The 20,282-nt window shown below is 38.8% G+C and overlaps 1 protein-coding gene across 1 annotated transcript in view; it reads right to left on the minus strand.

Moving 5' to 3' along the window:
- Positions 1-479: 479 nt before the first annotated feature.
- Positions 480-20,282, minus strand: part of Cdc16 (cell division cycle protein 16) — a 194,982-nt gene continuing 175,179 nt past the window's right edge. Inside the window, exons 11-12 of the mRNA XM_089108172.1 lie at positions 16,003-16,195; positions 480-754 (exon numbers count right to left, since the gene is read on the minus strand). Coding sequence (XP_088964298.1) covers positions 621-754; positions 16,003-16,195 — 327 coding nt within the window. The 3' untranslated portion in view covers positions 480-620. The remainder of the gene's footprint in view (positions 755-16,002; positions 16,196-20,282) is intronic.

The following is a 20,282-nucleotide window of genomic DNA, read 5'->3' on the forward strand; positions in this document are numbered from 1 at the left end:
GAATATACAATTCAGCCCAATGTGTGGATTGGTGAATGAAAACTTATTTCATTTTGTATCCGACTGCTAAGAGCTGTCTGAGTTATGGAATGAATGTTTTGGACGAGTGTTTGGGAGCGAAGGCTGGTTAATTGAGCGGATGGCTGACAGAAACGCATTTGTTATTAAACAGTTGTGTAAGTTCCTTCGTTTACGGATTAAATATAGGGAATCATGTTTGAGGGGATAGCCTGTTACTATTTTTATGATTTGAATTCTATTATATGGTGTTTGTTGGTTAAATGTCAAACCTTGGTGTGTTTCTTTTTTTGTCGTTTTGTTGTTCTTTTTTTCTTTTTTGATTTTTACTATCTAAAGTTGTATTTTGTTCCTGAGTTTTGGTTTGTAGATTGTATTATGTGTTGCTATGGCTCACTGACTTTTTGCAATAAATATTATCTTATCTATACATTATAATGTATTTTTTCCCTAGACAGAAAAAGAGCAAGAATCTATTAAGAAGAAAATGATCTACAACAAATTTAACACTGACAGGCCACCATTTCAATAAAATTAATTAATTTTCAATTTTTCTTATGAAAAAAACAACAACAAAAAACATCTTAGGTTTCTCTAGCACATTAAGAACCTGACAGGTCCATCTGTATGTCATCGTTAGTTATAGACGAATCTACGGCTAGTTCTGATATGCTTTTTGGCGCAGTTGTACAAAATGAAGTATCGACATTTATCACTGACGGAACTTCCTCGATCCCTAGAAAACAGATATTTTATTACACATTGAATAAAACAAAACATTTTAAAGTACCATTTCAAAAGGAATTTTTACTGAAAAAGCTGTCAGACCACCTCCTCCCCCCCAAAAATGAAAACTAATTCATTACAGTTATTTTTAAGGTATTTCGGTCTGCACTTTAGTGAAAAAGACAGTGTCGCTTGAAAGAGAAACTTTCTTTAATGTTTCAAAGATAAATAGCAGACCCTGGCGAAACTTGGTGATATTTTAAGAAATTGACATTCGATGTGATTCCTGAAATTTTTTTTCACCTATCTCTACCACTTTCTTTAAAGTATTAAATAAAAATAAGTTTTTGTCCACTGAAAGAAAGGAGCGATATTAAAGCTTAAGACAAACGAAATTATTGCGTAAACAAAGAGGGTTGCTTCCTCCTCAATACCTCGCTCTTCGCGCCAAAGTTTGTTTAGTACTTTTAAAAAATCTTCACGTTGTTCTAATTAAACGACCCTTGTGTTTCAGGAGTCCTTCTTAAAGAATTGGGACAAAATTCAAACTTTAGCGTAAAGAGCCAGGTATTGAGGAGGGGGCAACACCCCTCATATACGTAATAATTTCTGTTCGTTTTAAGTTTTAATGTTGCTTCTTACTTTCAGTTAAAAAAATTGTTTTTTTATTTCATTTCTGGTCGTTTTTAAATAATGCCTTGAAATCCGGCCTGGAATAAGCGAAATAAAAATAATTTCGAATATAAATTTGTGGCTTATTCACCCAGAGTAAAATTTCACCTGAAAGCTCACCCCCCCCCTTCCCCCAAAAAAATTCCCGTTTATGCAAAATTCTCCCCATGTAAAATCCTCCCAGCAGAAAATTCACCCTCCGCCCCCGAAAAATGTATACATACTTCCCAATAACAAATACTATACATAAACAATCGGTAAATTTTATAATTTAAAGACCTTTCCCCGGGAGCAGTGGAGGGCCGTGTTATCTCCTAGGTCATAGCTATTGTATCTTTCAATTATACTGAACAAAAAAGCTATCTCAAAATTTCGATCGCACGATCTTGGGGAAAAAGGGGCATGGGAAGGGGGATAGTTGCCCTCCAGCCTTTTTGGTAACATAAAAAAGGAACTGGAAATTTTAAATTCCGTTCGAACGAGCCCTCTCCCGATGTTCTAGGAGCACTGGTTCAACTCTATCACCCCTGGAAAAAAAAAGACGCATCCGTGTTCTTTCTTCTGGTAAAAACTACAGAATTCCACAATTTTGCAGATAGGAGCTTGAAACCTCTACAAAGGGTCCTCTGATACACCGAATCTGGTGGTGCGATTTTCATTAAGATTCTTAGAGGGGGTGTTTTTCCCTTTCTCAAAAATCGGGTAAATTTTCTCTGGCTTTGACGGGTAACACTAAGCTTAATGAATCTTATATGTTTGGAATCAGCATAATAAGCCCATTCTTTTAATGTATCTACTGGTATCAAGAATTTTGGTTACTATTGAGCTGCGTAGCTCCTTACTTACAGTTCGCTACCACGAACTGTTTGATCAATGCAAGTTTGCCCGGATAGTGCTTGTTTTACCCAAACCAAATTGACTGAAATGAAAATAATGATGAAAAAGGAAATGTGTTCTAGGGGCAAATGATGCACAATTAATCTTTTACATTTAACAACCGCGTTTTCAAGTATGCATCAAGAGAGTAGAGCCCACCAAACCTAAGATATATAGTGACAGATTCAGATCTTAAAAAATAATGAAGCTTTACAATAAAAATCTATTACCAGCAGGGTCAAAACAAAGACCCCCTGCAAACTACAGAAGCATTCAAGGTCTGCGTATGGCGGATTCGTCCCATCAAATTTCGACTACAGTTATGTCGGTCAATATTTTATATATTCTGGGCTGAACTATACTTGCCGAACGCTCTTTCTTGACAAAAAATTAATTTGTTTCTAGAGATGTTTTCAACATGAATAAAAAAGCAATAATAGCACTTAAAACAAAAAGAAATAATCCCAACTTGGACTATACTTTTAATTTTAGATTTTCAGGTTGAACGCTTTTGAAAACAACGGGTAGTTTTATCTACATTTTGCTAACCACTTACAATTACTAATCAACTATATTTGTTGAATCCTTACAGGCTTCAAGAATAGCAGAATTAATAAATTTTGCGTTAAGATTTAAGGTAGTAGGATCAGAGACCCCTTATCTATCTGGATATTTTAAGATAATCTCCGGTTATTTTAGTCCTAAAAATCATACTTTACTTTGAAGTGATATAGCTTGTTTTTTTTTTTTTTTTTTTTTTTATTTAATTCATGTGTGTTTTTTTGTTTGCTTAATATTTAAGATTGATAGTATGCCCCTAGAATATTGTAAAATGTATATGGTTTTTCTACGCTTTAAAGAAAATTATCTTCAGTTCAATTGACCAGTCGGACTAAAACTATTTTTAATCTCGTCGATTTTATGTCCAATTTGGGCCTAGATCGTTACTTTACAATGTAAAGATTACTGAAGAATGGCCATTTTTATACTTAAAAAGACCTTGTACTTACTTGTACTTGGATCAGGACACAAACTATGTAGCTCTCCCTAGCGATAGGATCTGCCAGTCTGTTAAATTCCACAGATTATGGTCTTGGGTTAATGGGGCGATAATTATAGGCCATTAAGGGACCCGTCTGTGACCATGTCTCCGGGATCTACCGATTGGCTCGAGGTCAGATTTGACTGTGTTAAGCCAAGTTTTGTCTTGTCCTCCATGTCGTTTCCTCCACTCAGGTGCTGGTTTGCAGCGCAGGCTTTGATTTGTGAAAGTCTCGGCTGGTCTTCGGCAAACATGGCCGAACCAGGACAGATGGCGGCGTTGAATCATAGATATGATGTCATACTTCTGGTCACATCGTTGGCGGATGACCGTATTCGGGATTCGGTCGCTGAGTTGTAACCCCAATATGCTCCTCAGGCATCTGTGTTCAAAAGTGTTGATGGCGTGTGCCTTGGTGACTTTTAAGGGTCACATCTCAAAGCTGTACTGTAAAACTGATCAGACTAGGGTATCGTAAATAAGAATTATTGTTTTCCGATGGATTTCCTTCCTTTTCCATAGCGCCTTCCACAGCTGTGCAAAGACAGCGGAAGCTGATGCAATGCGGCATTAGATTTCTTCGCTACATCCGCCGTTAATGTTAATGTATGATCCGAGATACTTGAATTTATTGACAATTTGAATCTGCGTATGGTTAAGGGCTATAAGGGTAGAATTTATAGCCAGGGCGTTTGGCATAGGCTTAGTCTTGTCAATATTTATCTTGATCCCCGCTAGGGCAGCAGCTTTGGAGACTTTCAGAAGCATTTTCTGGGCTTCGCCAACGGATTTGCCAAGAAGAACAACATCATCGGCATAATCCAGGTCGGTGATACTGAAATCAGGTCTAACCTCGACTCCTTCGAAGTTTAGCATTGCTTTTTTCATTACCCTATCGACGACAAAATTGAATAGTTCGGGAGAGAGTACACACCCTTGCCTCACACCGAATTCGATATCAAATAGCGGAGAAACCCAAGACCCCCTGTAAACTACAGAAGCATTCAAGGTCTGCGTATGGCAGATTCGTCCCATCAAATTTCGACTACAGTTATGTCGGTCAATATTTTATATATTCTGGGCTGAACTACACTTGCCGAACGCTCTTTCTTGACAAAAAATTAATTTGTTTCTAGAGATGTTTTCAACATGAATAAAAAAGCGATAATAGCACTTAAAACAAAAAGAAATAATCCCAACTTGGACTATACTTTTAATTTTAGATTTTCAGGTTGAACGCTTTTGAAAACAACGGGTAGTTTTATCTACATTTTGCTAACCACTTACAATTACTAATCAACTATATTTGTTGAATCCTTACAGGCTTCAAGAATAGCAGAATTAATAAATTTTGCGTTAAGATTTAAGGTAGTAGGATCAGAGACCCCTTATCTATCTGGATATTTTAAGATAATCTCCGGTTATTTTATTCCTAAAAATAATACTTTACTTTGAAGTGATATAGCTTGTTTTTTTTTTGTTTTTTTTTTTATTTAATTCATGTCTCTTTTTTAGTTTGCTTAAGATTTAAGATTGAGAGTATGCCCCTAGAATATTGTAAAATGTATATGGTTTTTCTACTCTTTAAAGAAAATTATCTTCAGTTCAATTGACCAGTCGGACTAAAACTATTTTTAATCTCGTCGATTTTATGTCCAATTTGGGCCTAGATCGTTACTTTACAATGTAAAGATTACTGAAGAATGGCCATTTTTATACTTAAAAAGACCTTGTACTTACTTTTACTTGGATCAGGACACAAACTATGTAGCTCTCCCTGGCGACAGGATCTGCCAGTCTGTTGAATTCCAAAGATCATGGTCTTGGGTTAGTGGGGCGATAATTTCAAGCCATGAAGGGTCCCATCTGCGACCATGTCTCCGGGATCTGCCGATTGGCTCGAGGTCAGATTTGACTGTGTTAAGCCAAGTTTTGGCTTGTCCTCCATGTCGTTTTCTCCAATCAGGTGCTGGTTTGAAGCGCAGGCTTTGATTTGTGAAAGTCTAGGCTGGTCTTCGGCAAATATGGCCGAACCAGGACAGATGGCGGCGTTGAATGATAGATGTGATGTCATACTTCTGGTCACATCGTTGGCGGATGATCCTATTCGGGATTAGGTCGCTGAGTTGCAACCCCAATATGCTCCTCAGGCATCTGTGTTCAAAAGTGTTGATGGTGTGTGCCTCGGTGACTTTTAAGGGCAACGTCTCACAGCCGTATAGTAAGACCGATCGGACAAGGGCATCATAAATAAGAATTTTCCATAACGGCTTCCACAGCTATGCAAAGACAGCGGAAGCTGATGCAATGTGGCATTGGATTCCTTCGCTACATCCGCCGTTAATGTTAATGTATGATCCGAGATACTTGAATTTATTGACAATTTCAATCTGCCTATGGTTAAGGACTACAAGGTTAGAATTTATATCCAGGGCATTAGGCATAGCCTTAGCCTTGTCAATATTTATCTTGATTCCCGCCAGGTTCTCAGATTCGGAGACTTTCAGAAGCACTTCCTGAGCTTCGCCAACGGATTTTCCAAGAACAGCAACATCATCGGCATAATCCAGGTCGGTGATACTGAAATCAGGTCTAACCTCGACTCCTTCGAAGTTTAGCATTGCTTTTTTCATTACCCAATCGACGACACAATTGAATAGTTCGGGAAAGAATACACAACCTTACCTCACACCGAAGTCGATATAAAATAGCGGAGAAAATTCACCGTTCACCTTGATGCAGGCTAGTGTGTGTTGATAGTAAGTCTGAATGAGTCGTATGATCTTAGGTGGGACACAGTCCTCTTCCATTGCCATCCAAATTCCTCCCCGGATGACTGAATCGAAGGCCGTAATGAAGTCAATGAAGACAGCGACTGTGATTTGTTGATGCTTGGCTCTATGTTCAAAAATCTGTCTCAAGGTGAAAAGTTGGTCAATACAGCCCGTGCCTGCTCGGAAACCAGATTGGTTGCGGTGGATTCTTTCGTTATGGACTTTGCGGAATTGGTTAAACAGAGTCACTGCAAAGATTTTTGCCGCAATGCTCATAAGTGAGATCCCTCTGTAATTTTTGTATTCAGTGCGGTCGCCTTTCTTGAAGACAGGCAGTGAGTCTTGCTATTCCTGGGGAAACCGTTCCTGAGACCAGATTGAGCAAAAGAGCTTCTGTAGTTTCTCAGCGAGAATAGGAGCAGCTTTGTAGACTGCTGCCGGGATAGAATCTGTGCCTGGCGCCTCGCGGTTCTTCAGGTACTTGATCACCTCTTTGATCTCTTGTATTGAGGGAGGGTGAACATTTACGTTGCTGTATGGGGCTTGTTGACTCGGTGGTACTGAGTGAAGGATAGGATTGCTTGGCTGGAGTGCAGTGGCGTTATTATTGGGGGGGGGGGCGTTTGAGTGAAAGGGATGTTCTGACCTGGGTTCAGCAGCTTCTAGAAGTGATATTGCCAACTTGCGATTATGTCATCTTTTCTTGACAGAAGCGTTCCATCTTCGCCTCTCACTCCAGTCGAGATCTTTTTACTTTTCCCAGTTGCTTCTTATTTGGTAGTTGGTAAAGCTTTCTGGTATCTGAATGACTAGCAGCCTTCTGCATATCTGCTGCCACGTGGTCCCAATAGCGTTGTCTGTCACGGCGGGTGGATTTGTGGCATTCTTTTCTCAGTGTTTTGAACACTGTGGACTTGGTATTTCCGGTCTGTTATTTCTTGTTGAATAGCTTGATGGTGTCTTCTGAGATCCGACTTTTCCGTCTTTGACTAAGCCTGCCGAGGACTTTTTTAGAGGCGTCTGTCATGGTGTCTCTGATCTTCCTCCACTCGTCTTCTATGTTTACAGTGGTTGGTTCGTTATCGTCGTCCGCGGACAAGATATCAAAACGGCTATATAATTCCAAGCGGAACTCTTCTGCGACTGCTTTATCATAAAGACGTGCTACATCGTATCTCGGAGGAGGTTGCGTTCGTTTCCTGGAGGCAAGTTTTATGGTCAGGGAAGCTTTTAGCAGCATATGATCGGAGTCATTCTTCGCTCCTGTGTCGGCTCCACGGTAGGCTCTACAGTTCTGTATAGAGCTTCGCAATCGGGAGGGATATTAGCAAGGAATCCACCTGGGATTGGGCTCTTCCATCTCGAGAGCGCCAGGTGATCCTCTGGGATGGTCTGTGTTGGAACAAAGTATTTGCCAATACAAGATTATGCTGCTGGGCAAATTCTACGTGCCTCCTTCCACGCTCGCACCTATCGCCCCATCCAAATCTTCCAACAGCTCTTCCACGGTCTGTCTCGCGGCTTCCAGCATGGGCGTTAAAATCACCTCCTAGGATGAGTAGATCACGGTTCGGGACTGTTCTCAATGACTGGGTCAGAGCATCGTAGAACTCGTCAACTATACTTTCATCCGCAGCTCTGGTTGGTGCATAGGCTGAGATGACAATGGTGTTGAACAGGTGACCCTTAAGACGGGCCTTAGCCAAACAAGATGAGATGGGCTGCCATTCAACTAGAGATTTTGCTGCCTAAGTACTGAAATGGAGACCAACCCCCGCATTACCAGAGCCATCACTAGGTCCGGAGTTGAAAGTGGATTTCGGATTTTCTACCAGGCGTGGAGACGAGCTCGTCTTCCAAATTTCCATTTAGTCGGGTTTCGGATACACACAGAATGTCTATACAATATCTTACACATTCGCCTGCAATAAAGGTCCGGATCACAGGGCATTTTAATGAACATACGTTCCAGCACCCCACACTGAGGGATTGTCGATGTTTCAACAGGTGGTTGGCCAGTTCACTTTTCGTCGGGGTCACCGTAGCCTCCGACGCATCGCTTGCCGGGAGTTCCATAGCCAAAGTTAGTTTTTTAATTCTTTATGCCATTTTCATCGTTTCGTTGGTTTGTATTTAACCGACGGGTCCCCAATCCGACGGCACCCCTTCTGCGTGTTAGCTGGCGTCCGCAAAGGTTAGGTTGGCAGGGCCGTTGCCACCCTTCTGCCACAGTGAGGCCACGCAGCTGGATTTCTCCCTGAAGACCTAGGGACGGAGAAGGTGCCTGTGATGCACCCCAGAGACCCACAACCCTCACTAGGGGCAGAACTGCAACCTTTTTCTACCCAACCTAGTCTACCGGGGAGCTATTTAAAAAGACCATTAGAACTTTAAAAAAAATTGAACGAACCCCATCTCCATTTTTGATAGGAGCTATGGGGAAGGAGTAGGGGAGAGTGGGGTTGGTTCGGAAACGGGGTGAGTCTGGACAAGAGCCTCTCTTCCTACAACGCCCTCTAAAATTCACCAAAAAAATACCATAGACATGCCATCTAGTACCTACTTGAGTATGTAGTTTGGTTATCACACGTGAAATCGTTTTTGAAACATTTGAGAAAAACCGAAAAAAAGTTGGTGTGGCATCTTGTATCTTTCTTTGTTTGTGATTTTATTTAGCCGTTATTACTAGTCATTGAATTTTGCTGGCTGTTGCAGCGTTTAACTATGGCATTGCTAAGTTGTTTAAATTTTAGTTTTTGGCGGCATCTATAGTAGTTACAGCGTCAGTGAGGTTTCAGACTTTTTATCGCGGGTGGTGTTGCTTCGGACAACGGTAGTGGGGTGGATTCGGACATTGTCTGAACCCACCCCAGACACTTTTTTGTGGTCAGTATTTCCAACTTTTCCTCTTTTTTTCACATCGTGTACCTGTTAATATGCATTTTATTACTTGTTACTAAAAACAGTTTCTTTCAGAATGCCTCGATCATACAAAAGGAAGCGACAAGACCCTCCCGTTAACCTAGAAAACATGAAGAAAGCAGTTGGGGCTTATCTGAAAAAGGAAGGAACATTGAGAAAAATTGCAGAAAACTTCGGCATAAAGAAGTCCACGCTACTGGACTATGTCAGGCACTCGAGGCCGCAGACAGGAGAAGCGGATAAAAGTGTCAACGAAGAGCCTGGGCCACTGCAGATAAACTTCCCGACGAGACCAAAACATAACAGGCAAGTTTTTGAAAGCGAACACGAGCGAAAACTAGCCGACTACTTTCGCACTTGTTCGAGAATGAACCATGGACTAAGAACAACTGAAGCACGAAAATTTGCTTACTCTCACGCCCATGCGAATAACATTTCTGTACCAGAAAACTGGTGTTTCAATGAAGCAGCGTCAAAGGACTGGCTTTTTGCGTTTCTGAAGCGGAATTCAGACATCTCGGTGAGGAAGCCAGAAGCCACAAGTCAGGCTGAGAGCCTCCCGCTTCAACAAAACTGTCTTTCAGACGTTTTTTGACAAGCTTCTTGATGTCTATGGAAGGTTTGAAGCCAAACTGACGGCTGATCACATCTGGAAAGTTGACGAGACAGGTATAGTCACCGTGCTTCCACCACCAAAAGTCCTAGCACCAACTGGACAAAAACAGGTTGGTCAGACTGTGTCTGCAGAAAGAGGTCAAAACGTGACTGCTGTATGTTTCGCCAGTGCGTCTGGAGTGACTATTCCACCGGTCTTCATTTTTCCGCGAGTGAATTTCATACCTAGAATCACAAACGAAGGCCCCCCTGGTTGCCTTGGGCTTGCGCACCCTTGTGGTTGGGTCAACGGCGACTTGTTCTTGGAGGCTATACGACACTTCACGAAAATAACAAAACCAGATGAAGAGACTCCCATCCTACTGCTCATGGACAACCATGATAGCCATCTGGATGTACGTGTGATCGAACACTGTAAGCAAAATCACGTGACACTGTTGACATTCCCACCCCACTGCTCCCACAAGCTTCAGCCACTTGACGTAGCAGTGCTTTCTCCTTTCAAGGGTGCACTGAAGAGCGCTTCAATGAATGGCTGCAGTTGCATTCCGCACAGCGCATTTCAATTTATGAAGTAGCCTCACTCAGCAGGGTTCCTTTCTTGGAGAAGTTCAGTGCATTCAACATAGTCTCTGCGTTTCGAGCAGCTGGAATCTTTCCATTCAATCGCAATGTATTCCCAGAAGGATATTTTGTCCCATCCTCTGTGATGGATAGGCCGCTAGACCAACCAAACAGTTCGCGGAGCCACTCCTCGTAAGCCAACTCCCAAGCTGGACCACCAATTTCTTTTGTCATAATGTCACTAGAAGAAGTTAGACTTTTTCCGCGAGTGGGGACTGTTACTGTTCTGGGACTTTGGAATTGCAACAGAGAAAGAATTTGCATTCTCACTGACACCCCTGAGAAGGAAGAGATCGTAGCTAAAAAGAAAAAGAAGGCCAAGCCGACGGCATCTACAAAGACACATAAGAACAGCGCGGTCCGCAAGCCTAACGAAGACGACGGAACCGATGAGGCGGAGACTTTCTGAACCTGTTGCCCCGAGCGACTCCTCAAGCGACGAGTCTCTTCATCGTGGAGACGTAGAAGAGGACCTTGAGCCTTTTGATATTGACCAAGCTCAAACGGATAGCTATGTTCTGGTAAAATTCAAATTGGGCAAATCGAAGAAGTCGGATATCTTCTACGTTGGCCAGATAAAAGGAAAAACTGGAAGCGATCTAGAAGTCTTGTTCCTTCGCAGAAATAGAGCACGGTTCATTTTTTCGGATATTGCGGACAAAGCCTTCGTCTCTTCAAACGACATTGTTCTTTCTCTTCCATCACCAACTGCCACTGGATGGACTGAACGGACAAAGCGAGGACTCACTTTTCAATGTGATCTCAGCAGCTACAACGTGAGATAGAGCTCCTGTGAACTTTGGTTCAAATTACTCGAGTTTTTTTCTTCAACTTTCATTTTACTTGTTTTACTTTTATACATATTCAAATTTTCAGTAAATGGCGTTTTTTTTTTTAATCTGTGAGGTTGCCGAACCCATATTACTGCTGTCCGAAGTAACCCCACACCATGTCCGAACCCGCCCCACACGGTGGGGTAACTTCGGACAATTATTTTTTTTTTATTGTTGGATTTTTTGTCTAAAGACGAAAGATAAAAGTCTACCAAAATTCCTGACAAATCTTGGACACAATCTCTTTCTTTTAAGATGAAAACGGAAGATGGATACTGATTGGGACAGAAGCTACACCCAACCAAAAAATTTTGTCCGAACCAACCCCACCCTCCCCTACTCCTAAAAATGAGCTACACTTTCTAAATTTCGAGGGTGGAGGTCTAAAATACCAAAATTTGTTTTTAAGGTATATTTCTTCAACTTCTTAATGGAACATCAATTATTTCGACGCAAAATAACATTGAGGGATGCACCGAGTTTTGATATAATTTTAGTCTTGAGAGCTACCCCGTCTAGTTCAGAAGGAGGAGGGGGCACTCTCTGCGGTTGTAAGGGCATTAATTTACACTGGCTATTTGAAAGCAAAACTATGTCAGCAAGATTTTAAAAGGTTAAGACAATGAAGAAAGAATAGGAGATTGTAGGTGGGAGCAGAATCTACCGCTCAAATTTACCTTAAATCTAAGTTAAATCTAAAACTGCGCTTTTCGAGGTTTCTCCCTCTAACACTGGTGGACAGCCATTTCAAAATGAAGTTTCAACTCAAGGAAATGAAGCTCTTCAATTATTGTTGGAATAACCATTAATTTCATATTGATTGCATAGATGTATAAGTATGAAATGTGCCACCGTGCGACAATATCAAAACTTCATCTTTAAAAATTTGGGTGTTTAATTCAAGGTTTTTTGTAGTTTTAACTGATTGACTATCTGATAATTTTCACACAATAGCATACAGTAAAATCACGAAGTGTAAAATGACAGAACAAGGGAGACTATTGGAGCGCGAAATTTTTTTGCTACTTAGTTCGATCGGGAAATTTTCCCGAGATACGAGAAATGCTGGTTCTACATACTGCTCAAAGAAAAAAAAAAACACAAAAATATCGTAGTTACACTAAAGACAATGAAGTTCATGCATGGAAAAAGATTGCGATTGCAGGCAATCATGATATTACTTAATGAAATGTAACTAGGGGCGGATCCAGTATTTTTTTTAGCGGGGGGGGGGGCGCAAAATTTTGTACTCAGATAAACTTGGGAAAAAAGAGATAACATCAATTTAAAGGGAACCTCAACGATTATACGCCGTAGGTAGGTTGTGGAAATGATTGTAAATTTAATCTAAAATCTACTGAGACTTAAAGTTCTAATAAATCTGTTGAAATTCACATGATGCAAAAATATTGAAAAAAAATAATAGTAAGTTATAAAAACCACCCAGCCATAAAATAAAATGAAAAGCTGTTCACCCTCTACGAAAAATATGATATTTAATATGACAATATGATATTATCCCCAAATCCACCACTATGTCAAGGGGGCGCCTCCACCTGGATGTGGCACTGATTGTAACTCAGAAAAAAAAAGGAAATTCAAACGTTTCCCAGTTATCAATAATGAATCTGTAATGACTTTCAAGCTTAAATTATGGTTGGATTCCCATTCTCAAAGGATTGGTTATCCGATTCGATCAAGGGACCAGTTATCCGAATTGGCGTGGATCACAGCAATGATAGCACACATGATGTATGAGCTGGAATGCCGAAGAAAACTAGTAGGATCAAAACAAAACCACAAGAAGTATGGAAGGCTTCTGGTTGGTCAACTTGAATGTGGGGTATGTATACAAACACAGACCCACATACACACACACAAAACTCCACCCCACCCCCTATGCCATTTTCTAGTTTTATCTGAAGGCTTATGGAAAGTTAGACAATTTGGGTACTTAAATTCGTTCTTTTAGGCACCTGCCCCCTTCCGACTAAACAATAACCCACTGTCCACCCTTGATAATAGCTGATGTGAAATTATACACCAATAAACATAATTATACGAAAAATCAAGTCAATCAACTTACTTAAATCAAACCTTAAGATTATCCATGTCAACCCCTTATCTTCTATGAACTGCGTGACCTTTTAGGAACAAATGCTCCAACACATGATATTGCTTCCTCTGCAACTGGGAAGCTCAATATATATTTATTTGATACTTCTAAATCGATTGATATCTCAGAATTTTCAACCGATAGCAAATTGGTCTTCTTCAGGGCAAAATTGTAGTTTGATACCGTAGTTTTCATTATTTTTATTTAATATTTTAAGAAGCATCTTTATGGATTTACGGCAAATGACGATTAAAACTGGCATGTGAATACAGAGAACTCCATCTTCCTCGTTCAACTTTAACTAAATTATTATACAAACTATTCAGTTACAAAACGGTGTTTAAAATGTTGTCTATCCTGAAAATATTGGTTCGATAGATATCAACTGGATATCCTAATGAAAAATTTGTCTTGATATCTTACAGATTTATTAACTGGAGTAAACAATAGAGAATATTTACTATTTATTATTCTAGCCCTCAGTAACTGAATTTGGTGTTTGCCTTACTATAGAACACTAGCCGCTCTTCACAATGTGTTCATCAACCTAAAATGCAAGGAAACAAACACCCGCTTAGAAATGATAAAGGAAAGTAGAAAAAAGACGAGACAAATCTATCAAGTTAAGACAAAGCATAATTGAAATTCTCAGTACCAGAAGTAAGTATAGATGTGTTACCTATCACCGACTGAATCATCCGAGTAGATAAACAACCCCATACTCCCCTATCTAACAAGCAAAAATGGGATTAATGAAAGATTCACTTTATATAATAAAACCTAAACAACAAGTTTTGCTACCGTGTCAGTTGCTTCAGAAAAAAGAGCCGAACAAGAAACTTTAGAAAACGTTTGGTAGTGAATGGGACCTCATAAAAACACATGCTATTGGTAGTAATACGTATGTGGTGTGGGCCTAGAAGGGTAGTATAGGACATATTTACGAGTCGACCACATAGCTTTTACACGATTATAACACAGTACCAAGCGAGTGCGCAACTTAATTTCTCACTTAAAAGATGAAGTTGGTTTCTTGAAACGACCTTTTTTCCCAAGGAAGGATCTTGAAATGGGCTTTTAAGTTTTCCATATTACCGCATTCACTCAAAAATAATACTATTAACAAATTTTTGTTTTTCACATTAAGAGCGCTTAGCAGTACTTTCAGAAGGATGGGATTTAATCATTAGTTCTAATCTTTCTACTTTATTTTGTTCTGCCATGGAAACATAATTCAATACTAGAACGCTTCGCAAAAGAACAACAACAAGCCCTATGCCGGAAAACCTCTTTTGTAGATGCAATCATATCAGTTGTAAATGTAACTGATATTGTTTACATGTTCTCCTTATTAGAGAATCCTTATATTAGAACACACCTCTAGTTTCCGATAGTATAATCTAGAAATTTGAGCATTTCTCGAGATTCAAATTCAGTATTTATTCTCCCTTCCTAGGCCAAACTAAGAAAAACAACAAAAAATATTCTGAGCCTAGATTTTATGCCGACTACTTGTAAGTTTATAAATTCCATGATTGTAAGTACAATTAATAACATATCACAACAAACCATTGAATACGGAAATAAATGAAGGATTAGCAAAAAATCTAAAAGAACCTAATGAAGTAAAAACGGTCAACTTCTAAAAAAAACTGGGATCAAAACAGCTTCAGGTTACTTTTATATTTACTATATAATATAGTATATTTAATATAGGAAATATAAAAGAAACGCAACTACCACACTGTCAACTAAAAGGAATAAAAAGCAACTCAAACTTCTAAAATCAAAACACAGTATGTTTTCAGCGCTAATGGGTAAACCGATGACGGTCTGTAAAAAGCCACTATGTATTCTCTATTTGACATGGTTTCGAATACACATTATTCTGAAAACTGTAAGTTCACATTTATTTAAGAGGTCGAGATATCCAAAATTCTCTATAATTATATTTCGCGCACTCATTGTAAAAACTGTGTTGCAAAAGGAGTTTTAACGCCAATCCGTTACGAAAAGCATAAGAAAAGACATTAAGCGCATTTTTTCTTTCGCTACACGAGTAGCAAATCCGGTCTACCGCAACGTGCACTATTGTTTGTAAGTTTCTATTCCTCTAGAAATTATTATTATTCGATACTTTTAGACCTATAACGATTCTTGTAGATTTCTTAATACCATTCTGAGAGTACTGGTTTCAAAGTGAACAGATTTCACGCTTCACTTCCATGGTATTGACACACACTTGGGTAGGGTATAAGCAACAAAATACCTATATCCTAAAAAATCGAGCATACCACATCAAAAGAATACCCAACCTACTTACCTTTGTTTTGACTTACTATTCTCAATTTTAGCATGAAGTTATCATTATTATTCGAAATGCATACTGATCTTACAATTATATACTACTTAAAAAAACCGATTAAAACCGAGATTGGGAGAGATTCAATTTTCACTACTTAGCTTAGTGAATCTTTTAAATATTCATTAAGATTCTATGACTTTTAGGGGGTATTTTCCCCTTTTTTCGAAAATAGGGCAAACTTTGAGTAAGACTAAACTTGATGAAATTTAAATAATTAAAATCAGCATAAAAATCCGATTCTTTTGATGTATCTATTGATATTAAAATCCGCTTTTTTAGAGTTTCGGTTACTATTGAGACGAGTCGCTCTTACTATACAGTTCGTTACCACGAACTGTTTGATACCCTTTTTTGTCCTATCCCACTCTAACCTATCGCACTTTGATTCTGACACCTCCTCCATATTTGCTTAAACCTACCTTCTATAGGAAAAGGACTATCAGCTGTCATGTCAAGAACAATGTTTAACATGGATGTCGCTACAGAGTCATCTCTTTTAAAGCTCAATGCTTTATGCAAAGAATCACATGCCTTGTGGAATTGTTTTAGTAAGGCTTGAACTAATCCGATAGCTGTGTAAGTCGATCCATTCCTTGGCTTAAGCATTAATGCCTAAAATCAAAATGAGCACATCATTTATATTGAACAACTTTTGGCGCATTTTAGCTATGCACAAAATAAACCTAAAAAAAAATATTAAAAAACGGTACTTTTGCATTATACGGGCCCACCAAAGAAGTCAAGGTTGGTTAATGCTAATGAAGTAAAATAAGATACATATATAATAGTTTAGAAATAAATTTGGGCTATATATTTGCACATTAGGGGGGGGGTAAAGCATAGCATATATTAAATACGTAACCTAACCTAAGTATCTCCCCCCCTAAACCCAAAAACAATAGTTTAAATATTGTAAACGCAATGAAAACCCCGCTTTGTATTCCATTGTTCTATTGCAAATACCCGTTTGACGGGTATCCATTAGTAGTTCCTTGTACAATATATAGCGGTGGGCCCGCATAATGCATAAGTACCAAAAAAGATAGTATTCAAGATATTTTCAAAATAAGAGACAAACATAAACAGAACAAACTGGAAAGTCAATTGCAATAAAAGAAATAGTTGTAAAAAAAACGAAATAGGGGTTTAACAACTTGACAGATTTGAAAAGAAAACAGCTGAAATTCCTTTTAACAACTGAGATTAAATGTTGGTCTAAACTCAAGTTTTTCGTAGGGGCTATTGAGAATAATTTTAGGACTGAAGCTAAGCGACGAGCCATCAAACAGTAATCTTTACTAGCCAAATGGTTCGAACCCACTCAGTTTTTATGTCTTTAAAGAGCAACTTGAGTGCCCTGGAGAGGATTTCGAAAGAAATGGCTTGGAGAGAGATACCCTCAGGATCCATAAAATCTGAATGAAAGACTTTACTACATAGCCCAAAAAGTAAAGAGAAAAAACCACGGCATTCCAAATTAAACTGAGACTACAACCACTTATTTTTTCATTTCAGAAAATAAGGGGTACAATCTCTAAGCTCTTGTAAAACTAATATTTGAAACAATACAGAACAGTAGAACAATAAAAACCAACAAAGTCGAATCCTAGAAGGATTTTTGCAGCCGTTATGAGGACTGACAAACTGTGTATTTTCAGCAAAACTGTAGAGGTGGAAAATCTGATATAATAAAAATTTACTAATATGTTTGAAGCAAGATTCCCCGGATAAGGCCTCCATAGCCCTAGGATTTTACACAAGCTCTGGAGTTTCATGTGAACGTGTGGTAAGATACTTACCACGTGAAATATGATGAACCAATAACGGAAGTAAACTTATTTAGCTACTACTGGTCAAAATTTATACCATTTTTCTATTGTTTGCCTATTTACGAGGTTTTACCGCAGAGATATTTAAATAGGGCTAGCTATCCAGTTTGCTTGAAAATCCTGCCGTAATGGCAGTCAGGTACAATAATAGTTTAGACTTTAAATGACTTAAGCAGTACTTTGTTCTGAGCTATGAATTTTAGATTGGACAGACGAGCGGCGTAAATTAGAGGAGGGAGCCGAGGATGCACCTACCCCTCAAACTTTTTCTTCACCCTGACTTTGAGAAACTCCGCTTTCGATATTTTCACCGAAAAAAGCCTTTTTTGGTATTTTCGTTGAGAGAACTGAAAAAGAAACAACAAATTTATACACCACCCCCCCCCCCACCAGTTTCTGAATAATACAGTTTTATCCTTACTAATTTTCTATGAATTTACACCACTGGGAGGGACGAGGATTTAACCCGTTTGCTTTTCTGTTTTTTTTTTTTTTTTTTTTTTTTTTTTTTTTTAATGTTTGACTGGCCCCAGGCAGAACGGAATTAGGGCCATTTTTTAAACAAAATATTTGAATTATATTTATAAGATTAGTACTATTTCTTAAAGTAAAATCTTAGGTAGGGGGGGGGGAGGGATCCGGGCAGGTCAACTGGATTGACAGTTCTTATTGATATAAACCTTATTTTCGCGTAATTTGTACAAGTATCTGGATATGCATCAAGTCAGATACAAAAACCAAGTTTGATTTTCTCCGAATTCCATATTACGACATAACAGCCTCCCCTCCCCCATCACAGATTTTTCTTCTCCTACTTCCTCATAATTATTACTTCAAAGACTCTCACATACTAACTTCGGTAAAAATCAAGCACTAATCACCACTCAATCAACATAAAGTAAAAATCACCACTTGCGAAATATATACTTACCGTTTTTTGATTTAGGATTATTATGTTGCAATATTCGCCTAGTAATTAACAAGCTCAAAAGACATTGAAAGAAGTGTGGTAAAATTAGAAGTCATTCACGAATAATTTAGGCTAGTCTATGTTTTATTTTGAGATATTAACGTTGCAATTTTAGTCTCAGACATACAAACCAAACATTTGGACTTGGATACAAATTTAGAAATACTCATAATTTTGGATGATGAAGAGCTGTGTGAGTGGGAGTTTAAAAGTATATTTGTTATTCGAGAAATTGTGGGATGGAGAGATGCGCGGTGAGGAGTTATATAGGCATGAGGTTGGAGTTGCTTCACTTAACTATAAAAACAATCGCACCGTGATATTCAGCGCGTCAGAGAACATAACTGAAGAGGTTTTAAACTTCCATCTGCAAAAATTTGGATTTTTTTTAGCAGAAGAAAGATCACGGATGCGTGTTTATTTATTTGCTGTTGTTTTTCCCCCGAGGTGATAGTATCGAACCAATGGTCTTGAAAGATCAGGAGAGGGATCATTCGAACGAAAATTAAAATTTCTAGTGCCCTTTTTACGTGATCAAAAATATTGGAGGGCATCTAGCCCAGGGTTCAAGTGGTAAAAAATAGGGACTAAGGGACCTCTTTTTAGTCGAAAAAGGGACATCTCTAGGGACCATTCTGGGCGCAAAATGGACCTCAAAACTCAGTTTTCAGAAGGCTTTTGAAAGAAATCAGTGACACAACACCAAATGACAAACACCTCGACCGAGTCCGTTGATTTTGAATTAAAATCAAGTAGTTGCAGACGTCAAGCTATACGCTAAATTGTAGAAAAAGCCAAGACAGATAATCTGAGTGAGTGAGATGGCAAATCTGGCATAAGCCCTTTTTAGGATTGTATAAAAATGGTGTCATTTCATTTGTTGACAGAAAAAAGAAAACAAAATGGAAATGACCATTTGCAGACATCTCCCAATGATCAGAGGCAAAGTGATAATTAAGAAACAGACCAAATAAGAATTATCATGTCATGGAGAGATTTTTTTCATCTTTTTTTCTGAACGCTTTAATTTCGAATGCAAAAAATCGGATTCAAAAATATGATAAAAGCGATAAGGATATTGTCAAACAGTTCGTGGTAACGAACTGTAAGTAAGGAGCGACCCAGCTCAATGGTAACCGAAACTCTAGAAAACGGGTTTTTGATACCAATAGATACATCAAAAGAATCAGATTTCAATGCTGATTTCAAGTATATAGCTTTCATCAAGTTCAGTGCTACACATCAAAAGTTACGCGCCTGAGAAAATTTGGATGATTTTCAAAAAGGGGGAAAGACCCCTAAAAGTTATAGAACCTTAATGAAAATCATACCATCATATTCAGCGTATCAGAGAACCTTACTGTAGAGGTTTCAAGCTCCTATCTACAAAAATGTTGAATTCTTTTTTCCAGAAGAAAGATAACGGATGCGTGTTTATTTGTTTTTTTGTTATTTTTTTCCCAGGGGTGATCGTATCGACCCAGTAGTCCTAGAATATCTCGGGATGGCTCATCGGAACTAATTTTAATAGTCATAGTGCCCTTTTTAAGTGACCAAAAAATGGAGGGCAACTAGGCACCCTCCCACGCTTATTTTTTTCCCAAAGTCACCCGATCAAAATTTTGAGATAGCCATTTTGTTCAGCGTGGTCGAAAATATGATAAATATGTCTTTTAGGATGACTTAATCCCCCGAAGACCCCAGGTGGAGGGCTAAAAGTTATGAACTTTACCCAATGTTAACATATAGTATTGGTTATTGGGAAGTATACAGAAGTTTTCAGGAGGTTTTTTCTGGTAGTGGGAGGGAAGGGTGGGTTGGGGGTTATGTTGGAGGATCTGTCCATGAAGGAAATTTTCATGGGGGAAGGGAAATTGCCATGAAGGGGGCGCCGGACTTG

Source organism: Artemia sp. Qi Xiang Cuo, chromosome 2 (assembly GCF_049724085.1).
Source record: "Artemia sp. Qi Xiang Cuo chromosome 2, ASM4972408v1, whole genome shotgun sequence".
NCBI lineage: Eukaryota > Metazoa > Arthropoda > Branchiopoda > Anostraca > Artemiidae > Artemia > Artemia sp. Qi Xiang Cuo.